The sequence below is a fragment of the Engystomops pustulosus genome, chromosome 2, assembly GCF_040894005.1.
Source record: "Engystomops pustulosus chromosome 2, aEngPut4.maternal, whole genome shotgun sequence".
NCBI classification, from domain to species: Eukaryota; Metazoa; Chordata; class Amphibia; order Anura; family Leptodactylidae; genus Engystomops; species Engystomops pustulosus.
Genome location: NC_092412.1, coordinates 125,534,029 through 125,546,939, shown reverse-complemented (window position 1 = coordinate 125,546,939; position 12,911 = coordinate 125,534,029). Strand labels below are relative to the sequence as shown.

At 39.6% G+C, this 12,911-nt stretch overlaps 1 protein-coding gene across 3 annotated transcripts in view; it reads right to left on the bottom strand.

Annotated features, from left to right (window-relative positions):
- DOC2B (double C2 domain beta) overlaps positions 1-12,911 on the bottom strand; it is a 452,434-nt gene that overhangs the window by 88,072 nt on the left and 351,451 nt on the right. For all 3 annotated transcript variants that reach the window (XM_072136265.1, XM_072136266.1, XM_072136267.1), the window contains one exon: positions 275-432. In XM_072136265.1, coding sequence (XP_071992366.1) covers positions 275-432 — 158 coding nt within the window. The remainder of the gene's footprint in view (positions 1-274; positions 433-12,911) is intronic.

Here is a 12,911-nt window from a genome sequence, read left to right as displayed (position 1 = left end):
TATTGCCTGTCAGGGACAACACAGTGATTCTCTGGAGCAGTGCATAATTAGGGAAAGAGGAGAAGTGCTGAGCAGCCATAGGAGCGCCAGAGCCTCATTATCATAATTGTATAATTGTTTTTCTAGCAAAACTAGATATGATTCTCGGTATTTAACGGGAAGATATGATTCTGCATCGGTGTAGCTACAGCAGTCTCAAGGTATATTTGCTTTATAATGCATAGAATCAAAAGGTAGATTTCCTTTAATAATGATAAAGAAACAGTAAACTTACGTCTTCACATATGGATCAGAATAACCATTTGCATCCATCGCTGCTAGATGTGCACATCTGATAATTCCAACCAGAAGCCCTGACTTTTGGGAGCTGTATTTTAAGGATATAAGAATTCGCCCACGTTCCTCCAAAGATTTATCTTCTGTTTTATCTATCTGTGGGCGAAAACACAAAATGTTAATGACAGTGAAAACGAGTTCATACACAGTTGCCACAATAAAGAACACAATATCCAGGGAGAGATTTCTTTGTGTCTGCAGAGATGATTCAAGGTCCTGACATGTATTTAGCAGGCGGCTGATTTGTGCAATTTCAGGTTATTACAGTTATGCTTTTCCTTGATGTTTTGAACAAAATAATAATTAGTGTTGATTACTGTAAGATTAGGAAAAATAAACAGAATTAGGTTAATTGTTTCAGACCATCGTACAGTCTAATGCACAGAGAATAATACAATCCAGAACCATCAAAGAAAATAAGGACAAAACACCATATACAAAATTAGAAGATAAATAATATTGATGCCTACTACTGAAAAAAAATCCAGTCTGCCCCTCATGGGTAATATATAATATATAATTGAGACATCAATTTTGCAATGTTTTTCAGTTGGAGGAGTCGAATGTGAATGCCAAAACAATGTAAATAAATGAACTAAAAGTAGTTTCTATATACTGGTTTGTGATACCAGGAGGTCAATTTACAGCACCATGGGATGTTTTTAAGGGCTGTTTTTATGTCATAGTGACCATATAATGTGTTATCTTGTGTATATGTTAATAAGCTTACATTTTCGATAAATCAATTAGTGATTTATTTTTCATATCTTTGATATTTAGTGCATAGTCTGTATGTAGATATATATATATATATATATATAATTTACAGCACCAAGTTCCAACCTCCTACCTTACAGAGGAAGAGGTGATGACTTTCTTCTGCTACATAATTATGACAATGCATTAAAATTTTAAGTTCAAGAGATCAGTTCCACAATTTGCATCCATCTTTTGCGCCCTATTGTGCGCCAAATTGACATAGACTATTTCAAATCTGCTTTCACATAGACTAATTCACCATTGCCTTTCTGTTTGTTCTATTGTTTTGTGCCAGATTTATGTTTTTTGACTTTCTGTTTTGGCACAATAAGGTGCTTTAATCCTCTCCATGTTCCATGTCTCTTTCTCGCCATGTCATGTGACAGAGGTGATGTCATCTAAGTTTCTCTACCCAGTAACGCTTGCAACATCTACCCCATGTATGTTTCTGATCACATGAAATCACAACATGACCATGGACTTCTACTCCCCCGCATGGCTCCATGGAGGCATGATGTAATTTCATGTGATCAGACACATACATGGGGTAGACATTGCAAATGTAACAGGACCTTAGGACCAAATGTAACAGGACCTCACATGAAGTGCCCAATGATGTTACTGAGCTCTCAATGTTCTACACAGCAGCATGTCCTAGCAGTGAGACATGTCAATTAGGCACAAGGAGGCTAGTCATTGCAGTCAACACTGCATATACTGGATTCTATTACTATCATTGGACACACATGAGATGATTTGCATATAAGTTTACAAACTGCTTTTTTAAAATTGCAGAAATGGAAATGAATTATTTAGTGATAAGAGCAATCATTTAAATGGCAGATTCTCTTTAAAGGGAACCTGTCACCACATTTTCACATATACAGCCAGTGACTGGTTCTTTATAGAGCCCTAGTAACTAACTGATAGCGTTCTTTAGCTGAAAGTTGTTTCCCTTACATCCACATAAATCACATTTTATCTTATATTCCCTGGCATCAGGGGGGACGTGTCCTGCTTGGCTGGCTCTTCCCATCTAGTCCTCCTCATGTCCCATGGCTCTTCTCAGTATGCTATGACCTGGCTATGACATAATCACAGGTCCTTTAGCCTCTTAACAATAGCAAACTGTACCCGTACAGTACTGTATGTGACCACACGAAGTCACAGGAGCCTCCATGGACTCCTCTCCATTCCCCATGGAGGCTCATGTGATGTCATGTAATCACATACATGGTGTACAGTTTGTTATTGTTAGAAGGCTAAATGACCTGCGATGATGTCACTCTGGTCACATGAGATGAATGTAACACAAGGCACCGTGTAAAAACATTGACACAATATTTCCCATATGTACATAGAGCTTCACATGTCTGTGGTTAAATACTAGCACACAGTCCCTTAGTACAATGATGCAGAGCAGTGTTTTGAAAGGGGCATTGTTCACTGGCAGCCAAAGAGAGAAGAGTCACAGCCAGCAGACATAAGCCAGAAAAGCTAATTTGCATATCATAAAAATGCCTGAAAATAAAGTACAGTGCTAATTTTAGGTGATATGGGGTGGACTTGTAATCCTTTCTCATGAGGCATTGTTAGTCAGGATAGTAAAATTCTGGTGACAGGACCTCTCATGCAAATCAGATAAATAACACCCAATTTTGGTGGGCTCAGTTGACCATCTAATGTGTATAGGACCTACCATCTCTCCCCTGGTAGCAGGGGCTAGCATTGGCTACATTGGAATTTAACTGCCCAATATGTTTGTTCCATATCCATTCAACATGCCAAACTATGCATGTGTATGAAGGAGTCTGGGAAAGAACGTTCCACTCACAGCTACCTAGCATGTATGAGAATCTTTATTCTCAGCTACTAACATTCTTTTTTCCTAGACACCATCATTTACTATACATGAAAAATAATGCAAGCATCAATTTATCAAAAATTGATAGTGTGTCCCGCATTATCTCTTTTTAAGATCTGCAGTGTATTCCAACTATAAGGATTGAATGCACCAACTTTTATCACACCATAACAAATGCTTATAACAAGAATCTTATCTATAGGTCCTTGATAAACAGATACACAAAGCTACAAGGAATACAAACAGCATGATGATAACAGCATGGTGCCGTATTGGTTACACACAAATCTGGTATAAAAAAGTAAGAAAAATTGCCATTGATCTCAAACACATATTTCACAAAGACAACAATGCCTCACCTATGAATGTGGCTTTTTATAACCATAAGAAACTTGTAGTTTCCTAATTTACAAGGAGAGATAAAAAGGGCTGGATACCATGTGACTTGTCTGTGCTGCAGACGGCTCAGCTCTGAGCCCCCACCTGGGGAGCACAAAGGTTGGGACCAGGAGCTGAGCAGTCTGCAGCACAGACAAGTCACATTTTTTTTTAAATGCATCCAAACCAAGGCTAACCCCTAGGACCACGCAGAGGATTTTGTCAGGGTGCCAGGTAAGTTATAACACACAAATATATTGTAATGTAAATGCTAAGAGAAAACTGAAAGGCAGATTTGCAATGCAGCTGTAATGGGCTTTTGCAACCTGTCTTGAAAATTAGTTCCCTGGTGACAGGTTCCCTTTAATACAGGGAACACACACTGGCATTGTTTATTAATTTCTTTTTTTTATATTACATATTTTATAATTGGGGCAGCTCCATGTTGTGAGTTTGTATATGTAAAAAAAAAAGATGTGTCAGGTGCCTATAAAAAATACAGAACCACTTCACTTTTGCTCGTTCCATGTAAAAATTTTTCAATACAATATTTTTTCTCTTCTCAAATTAACAGTCTCCCACTTTATAGTGAAAACCCCTGGAAATTCTTCAGTTCACAGTGTAAAAGAAAGCATTTCTCTCGTTATCATTTCTGAATTCCGCTTTGATTAAAGCGGCTCCTCGCAGCTACAAGATTTAGATGGCTCTCTCATATACAAACAGATTAAATGAATATTAAAGTATGCTTGTTTTTCACATTTCAGAAAATGGGGAGAGAACAAGAACATAAGCAATGAAGTAAAGACCGATATGAATTCCTATCTCCAAGTGGAACTGGTGATAGGTTCTATTGCTTATCTGCAGTAACAATAAATTTGATATGATGTACATTTATCATTTATTCATAAGGGTAAATAACATGTCATAACTTGGTTTTGAATGCAGTTGTAATATTACCTAAGTGAGTGGTGAGGTCAGGGTGCCTAAACTCTGAAACATAATAATAGACCAAAAGGTCCAGTAGAAGACTAACTCATTGAGATGTGCTTTTAGCTTAATAACTTAATAAGGGGCTACTTATTGATAAATTCATTGTGACTACTGGGGGCAGCAGAGTGGCTACTGGGGGCAGCCCTGTGATTGCTGTGTACTGGGGACAGCACCGTGGCTATTGGAGGTAGCCCAGTGACTACTAGGGGCAGCCATGTGACTACTGAGGACACTGGCTACTGAAAGCAGCACTGTGGCTAATTGGGGTAGCACTGTGTTAACTGGGGGCAGTCCTGTGACTACTGGGGACAGCACTGTGTTTACTGGGGCAGCACTGTAACTACTCAGGGCAACACTGGCTACTGGGAACAAAAGTGTGAGTACTGGGGGCTGCATTGGCTAATGGGGTCAGCAGTGTGGCTATTGGGGTGGCCTGTGACCACTGGGGACAGCACTGTGCCTACTTGGGAGCAGCCCTGTGACTACTTGGGACACTCCACAAAAGGTCAGTCTTGGGTGGTATCCCTTTAAATTAACAATCCACTCACATTGTTTCTGACAACCAGGCTGCACGCATGATCTACTCCTTGTCCATGAAATAGTGTAGGTGGCACAGAACATCGCTGGGAGCATTCAAATCAGCATTAGACATCCTAAACACTGTGTGTATTCTGTCAAACAGCAGCTCGGAGTCAGCAGGGTGGAGCAGGACGTTGTTGAAAATGCTTGTCACCCTTTCAGCCAGGTTGTGAGAGGATGCGTATATTTTTATGCCTGCCACGGTTTTCCTGGTCATCCAGGAAGAGTTTCAAGTGTTGGATATGCGATCTAGACTGTCTTATTGCAAGTTCCTTGGCAGTAACACGTTCATCCAACGTTGCAGTCGCAGTTTCAACATTTAAAGTACGAGTAGCCACTTCCATAATATCCTCTCTAAACCCTTCCAAAGCCTGCAGCTGTGAAAGCTCAAGTCTCTGAATAACAGAGTCCACGTCATGTCTGGTAGGAATGGCCTGTATCACCTCCTTTTGGAGCTGGAATTCAGCATGCATGGGGTTAAACCCTGGGGACTGTTGCTGTAGGCCAGAATACACCCCTGGAAGTGAAATGTCCCAGCTGCTATCCTCATCCGGCAGGTCCATTGTCTCTGCAGCAGTGCAGGGGACAGGGCTAGGTGGCCTTTCTTTGTGTGGGTTAGGCCCGTTCCACACTTGCGAGTGTGATGCGATGAACTCGCATCACACTCGCAACGCAAGCTGCCGGGAACGCATGACATGCTGAGTTCACTCCCGCGGTGCAGCATTCGGGCCGTGCGTTCCCGGCAGCTTGCGTTGCGAGTGTGATCCGAGTTCATCGCATCACACTCGCAAGTGTGGAACGGGCCTTAGTTGCCCTGGGAATACGTAGCTTGGAGGAGAGTAGAGGAGGGTGGGTGGTTGTTGTTGGGAGCGGTCACTAGCATCAGTAAAATCTCCCGGGAGCTCCAGGACCTGCCGTGATGCTATAAACGTGTGACTAATCACATTCCCCTTAACGCTGAAGCCACTTTTCACCTTCCTGACAAAGCCCATTTTTTCAAATCTGCCCTGTGTCACTATAAGTGGTTATAACTTTAGAACGCTTTAACATATCCAAGTGATTTTAAAATTGTTTTCTCGTGACACATTGTACTTCAGATTAGTTGAAAAATTTTGGTGGTATGTTTTGCATTTATTTATGAGAAAATCAGATATTTGGTGAAAATTTGGAAAAATTCTTGATTTTCGAACTTCAAAATGTTCTACTTTTTCCATACATAGTCATAACTGCAAAAAAACATAATAACTAACATTCACTAAATGTCTAATTTATGTGGACATGGTTTTTTAATGCATACTCTTATTTTTGTAGGATGTTATGGGGCTTTGAACGTTAGGTGCGATTTTTCAAATTTTCATAAAAAACGCAAAATCCTGCTATTGAGGGACCTGCTCAGGTTTCAAATCACTTTGAGAGGCCTAAATATAGTAAAACCCCATAATTTCTCCATTATAGAAACTACACCCCTCAACGTACGTAAAACAACTTTTATGAAGTTTGTTAACCCTTTAATTGTTTTACAGGGGTTAAAACAAAATCGGATGCAATTTTGAAAGTAAAATTTTTTTGGCTAAATTAATGTGTTTTTCAAAAAATGTACAAATTCTCAGTGGATAAAATACCAAACTGCTCCACAAAATTTGATACCCAATCTCTTCCGTGTATAATAATACCCCATATGTGGTGGTAACCTGCTCTATGGGCACACACATAGCTGTGCCATTCAGAGCAGATTATGCAGTGTCACTTTTTATTGGCTAAACAATCTTTATTTTTTTGTCAATTTGGACATAAAAGGGATTATTTTTTGCGACATGAAATGCACTTTACAAATACTTCATTTTAGTGGGTCATTAGCTTATTGATGAGATTTTCTTAACTCTTGAATGTATGGGTGAAAATAAAATTGTCAATTTTGGTTTACTTTCTTTTCGGATTTTTTTGGGGTTGTACAGCGTACACTAAAAATACTATATTATCTTTATTCTATAGGTCACTACGATTACGGAGATACCTCATTTATATAGTTTTTCATTTATTTTTACAATTTTACTGGATAAAAACTAATATAGAGGAAATCTCATTTGTTTTTGCATTGCCATCTTTTCGGAGACGTAACATTAATATTTTTTGGCTGACTAGTTTAGCGCTTATTTTTTACGTGTTGAGTTGTTCTTTTCAGTGGTACAATTTTTGCGCACATAACTTTTTTTGATCACTTTTTAGAACATTTTTGTGTAGAAATTTTATGATAAATGTACATTTTTGGCGTGGTTTTCGGGGTTTGTTTTTACGGCGTTCACCGAGCGGGTCCAATGTTTCTGAGTTATTGTACGGATTGTTACAGACGCGGCGATACCAAATATGTGGGTTTTTTTTGCCGATTTTGTGTTTTTTTCACTTTATTGCATGTGTATAGGGAATATTTGTGTTTAGGGGACTTTAACTTTATTTAATTAATTATTTTTATTAAAACATTTTTTATTAACTTTTACAGGTTAGCTTGAACAAGTGATCCACTGATCACTTGTTCAAGCTCTTCTTCACATTACACAGTGTAATACAGATGTATTACACTGTGTAATGTAACACACTGAGCATGCTGCGCCAGAAGGCAGGGACCCGGCACACAGAGGAGGATCGCACAGCCCCAGGCACCGGCAGTCCCGGGGCTGCGATCGGAGCAACGGACCCCCCGGTAAGCTCCGCGGGGGGGGTCCGATTCTTCTAAAATGCCCCTTGCACGCTGCGGTCAGCGCGATCGCGGGTGTTAGAGGCAGGTGTCAGCTATAATATATAGCTGACACCTGCAGCTTCTGGCGCCGGCTCCGTTTAGGAGCCGGTGCCAGAAGCATGACGTAATAGTACTGCATTTTGCGGGAACGCACCTCCCGCGATGCAGTACTATTACGTCAAATTTCGGGATGGGGCTAATTACATACCGGGTATAGTATGTAGCAGAGCTATTTGTGCAGGAAAGTGGTGGTCTGCAGATAGGAGTATAATGGGCAAAAAAAAATAATCGGTGAGTGGATAAAAAAACCCAGTCTTTTAGAAAGGGGGTCCTCTCAGACAGATGGTCTTCTGGAGAGGTTTTGCTTTGTGTAAATGTATATATGTACACATACTGTGATGCTGCTATTTGTTTATCTTTTTATTCCTATGTAGGTGTTTTATAGTGTACAAGGTTGATGGTGTGTTGGCACATGGCAGTAACACATGTTTTCAAATGCATCAGAATAGCTGAGAAGAGGAGACTTTGTCTGATTACATAGCTGTTAACATTGTGTTAACACTATGTCAACACTGTGTTAACACATTAGTTAATGCTATTTTAACACTATGAAAGATGAGTTAAAAACCTGCCTACAGGGAGGAGGTTATCCCCTAATTTTGAGACAAGAAGCCTATGATAAGAGTGTAACACATGACGTCATTCTGAGGTAAAGTTTTGAGAAAGGGAAAAGAAGGGCAAAAGAAGGCAGTGACAGAAAATTCACGTTTGTCTTTGACTGTGCACTTTTTGTACTTTTTGAGTTGTACTCTGTCTCTTAGATCAATGTCTTCCCGCGCTGTTTATAGTTACTTCCCCTTTGGAAGAATTAATATTATAATAGGCCTCTAGCCTTGGTTCAATCAGCAGTGTTTCTGGCTGTAAGCTGCAGGAACATAAAGTGTTAACTCTGGAGAGAAGTTTCTCCTTCTCACAACCTATGATGATTAGTGTTACCACACTAGGAAGATGAATTAGGTATTGCAGCAGTGTTTGAAAGCGCTGACTACTGGCGCCACCTTGTTTGTGGCAGAAGTATTGCGGGTGATGTTTCCACACCAAGGCTTCAGGCTTTATCTTGTTCCTCAAAGGATAATGGTAAGAAGTACCTGTTGATCCCTTATAATTGCATACTATGATTTAATAGTGTTTTGTTACTGGTAGAGGGCTAAATGGATCTTTAGGGATTAGTGAGAAATCAGAGTGAGTGTTATGAATAAAGATATATATATATATATAACTAAGGTGTGCTAAAATGATGTCATCCCTTGTGATTCACCCCTTAAGGACGCAGTGTTTTTTTGTTCATTTTTCACTCTCTCCACCTTCAAAAATCTTTAAAATATTGTTTATATTATAATATGTATAGATATAATTTAAAAATATTTTTAATTTTTCCGTGTACAGAGCTGTGTGAGGGCTTATTTTCTGGGCAACAAATTTTACTTCTCAGTGACATTTATTATTTTATGTTGTGTACTGGAAAGCTGAAAATAAATTCCAAATGTGGTGAAAAAAATAAAAAAACTGCATCACATTCTTGTGGGCCCAGTTTTCACAACGTTCACTGTGAAGCCTCAAACAGGGGCATAACATGAGGAGGTGCAGAGGGTGCGGTTGCAACCAGGCCCAAGAGGCTTAGGGGGCCCATTAGGTGTCACTTTCCTATATGAAAATACTACTACTAAAATCCATACATTATAGTCAAGGGGCCTGGCACAAACTTTGCACTGGGGCCCATCAGCTTCGATTTACGCCACTGGCCTCAAATGATACATATATTCTTTATTCTTTGGTTCGGTACAATCACGGGGATATCAAATTTATATAGGATCTATTGTGTTTTAATACATTTAAAAAAAATAAAAGCTAGCGTATGACTTTTTAAAAACTTTTTATTACATTTTTTTATGTGATGTAAAATGGTGTAAAAGTAGCATTACGGACATTTGGGTGCTATTTCCCATTAGGGGGTTCATGGCTGGGAATAACCACTTTTATATTTTTAAAATCTTTTGAAACAAATTTTTAGACCCTCTATGGTATTTGAACCCTAGATGGTCTGATCGTTTCTACCATATACTGCAATACTACTGTATTGCAATATATGACATTTTCACACAGTATTCATTGCAATGAGCCACTGGCTCCTTGTAAACAAACTGCAGATGCCGATGACATCACGGGGAGTGGTGATCATAACAAAGATGGCAGCACTAACGTGCTCACGACTTTTAAATGCCGCCGGTGGCATCGGAAGGGGGGCAGAATACCGGAGTGGCTGGCTATTGCAGCCTCTCCCAATAAGGAGGGAGAGGCTGATGTACTGGTTTCTCCCTGGGGCAACCCCTGAGTGTCTGTAGGATGAGTCCCTGGGTAATGGCTGGGGGAGCCAGTGGTGGTAAGCAGCAGTATCCAGGGATCAGACGAAGGCAACGTTGTGCAAATCAACTTACGGTTCTTTATTGAACAGCAGGCAATGGCCCAAAAACGGTTACACAGCTAATTCAGATTACTGGAGTGGTCATGGAGAGGGGTCTGCAGGAATAGTGCACCAGCCGGATAATAGATGCAGGCTGGGATAGTTGAGGTGGAGCTGTGTCCAAATTGTGGAAGCAGCAGCTCTGGGCTAGAGTCTCCAGACTCGCCCTGTGGGCTAATCAGTAGGCCTTACACACTGGAAAATCCTGGGATTAATTTCTGTGGCAGCACCGGCATGTGCTGCCCACTCTGGCTCCTCACTGAGACTATGTGGTAAGACCATGTGCTCCACCTGCACATGGGTTTTATAATTCCCCTGGTCAGGTGGTAGCACCTCTCTAATCACACTCCAGCTAACAATACAGCCACATCGGATAATCGGATAATTACTTACACCAATTTAATTGTTGCCTTTCCAGGCAGAATCTACAGCTGCAATTTACATTAAGTTCTCCTAGAATTGTCTTCTGGATGAGTTGCGCAGGCTCACCAGAGAAATACTGACATGGAGAGGGCGCTATTCGCAACTACCACCTTGCCTATACGTTGGCAGGGTTGTTGCAGTTGTATACAGTCAAGGAGGCAGAGCGTTTAACACTGAAGTCAAGGTGGGGAGGCTGAACGCCTCCTCCTCTTTGATTAACATCATACATCGGACTTCAGGAGATCTGGTTAGTGATGTCTCATGATGCAGGACCATCAATTACAGTGAAGGGGCTTTCTGAGGAAGTAGATCTCACTTCATCTTACTTCAAAGAAGATTTTATGGATGATGCCAATTGCAGGACCACACTGGGTCATGAAAAAAACATGATCTGGCAGGTGATTAGCTGCTTGACAACATACTGATTATTAGGTCGATTTCTGTTGACAGGTTACCTTTAATATATTGACCCACTTCAGGAAAATATGAGAAGGTTTTTTAGATAGTCTCAGATATCTATTAGCAGTATATCTCAGGATAAATAGTAGCTAGAAGCATGATACCAGTATCGTTGGAATTGATGTCAAAGGCTCTCTCCAGCTGTTGCTAAAACTATTTTTTGTTTATTCTTTACAGTTACGCTTTCACAAGACTCATTCTAGCTATAAGAAATTATACAAAGGCTAGCAGCAGATGGATGTAATGTAACCCTATTCTTTGTATGGGCACCCATTGTGTATGGGTTACTTGATATACCTACAGTATATATGCTTAATAACAATCCAACATAAGTAAAGTCATAAAGAACATTAGGCAAACCAGTTTTACATTAGAACATTAGGTAAACAAGTGCAAATAAAGGACAAAATCCCCATCATTATATTAACCCCTTAATGCTCTGCGCGTAGCTCTCCCCCTCATAATAACCTCCATGCTAAGTTGTTGTTAAATACTATATGATACTTCTCCAGAAATGTAAAAGAATAGTGTTATAAGTACACCAAATATATTTTATATGCATCCTATAAACACACAGTATAAATACTCACATTCTGTTTGATGATAGAATGGCAATAAATTCTGGGAAGATGAAATTGCTCCCAGTTATAAATGACTTGTCTGAATCTATTTATTTGTGTTAATGAATGTACAGCAGTCAATGTTCTGTGTATAGGTTTATTAATAATAGAGATGAAGACAGCTATTTATAAGCCGTGCAGGAAGGAGTGCATAACGTTAGGATATTTTGCTGCTAATTTTTAGTGGCTGCTATTCAGATTTTAAAAATGACTTTATAAAATGATTTTATAATGACTAGAAATTTATAATAGTTTATAGATAAAAATACGCTTGACCACAAGCTTAAAAAGAACACCTTCACAGATATCTCAAAAAAGGTTTTATGAAATATTTCACGGTAGAAAGATAAGCTCAAATTATTGCTTAAAGGGATTTTTCAAGTTATGTATACTAGGCCATTAATACTAGGTAATGCCATTAAATATCAATTCATGAGCAAATAGATAAGTAAGAAAGCAAAGCGGCTTGAGAAAGTGCCTGGTTGGCACGAAATGGCCCGTTGCTTGCCGCGGCTGCAAGTCTTTCCTTACTGCCACTCTTCTGAATAAAAGTTTGACAACGTCCTCGGTGAGTGCTGCTTCGCTTTCTTACTTATCTATTTGCTCATGAACTGTACTTGAACTTAGAGGCTGAACACCACTGACGTCTGCCTATGGTCTATGTGGAAAACACACTGTGGACAGAGGGATTCCACGAAGGTAGTGCCAGTACTACTCTTATTCCCATTAACTATCAATCCATTTTTTTATTAAAAACAAGAATGGCAAAAAAATATTTCCACCTATAACGAATTAATACAATTTGATAAATACGTTATATGGACAACTTATCTTGGGAAAAAAGCCTTCAACCAAAAAATTGATAAAAAAATGAAAAAAAATCCAAAATGCCAAAGCTGCTTGATAGAACATTAAAATTGTATATACTGTTGTTGCTAGCCAACTTAAATCCTAAAAACTTGAAGAACTAAAAGTCTCTGAGAGATTTCTTATATGCCAGTGCTTGTGTGTCGGCGTATGATGAAATTTACGTTCCTTTGGCGGTGGCTACATCAAGAGGCTCCTGCCTTTTTGATGAATCTGCAGGGGGGCTGTGCAGTGTTTATATGTGCAGCAGGCAAACTATCGCTTGTAAAAGTTATCCTGCTGTGGTAAGTATGTTGGGATGGCGTAAAGGGGCAATTATTACAATTGCTTGTGGTTTTCTAGCAATTGCAATTATTTCAGGGCTTCTGCACCAGTTTTCTA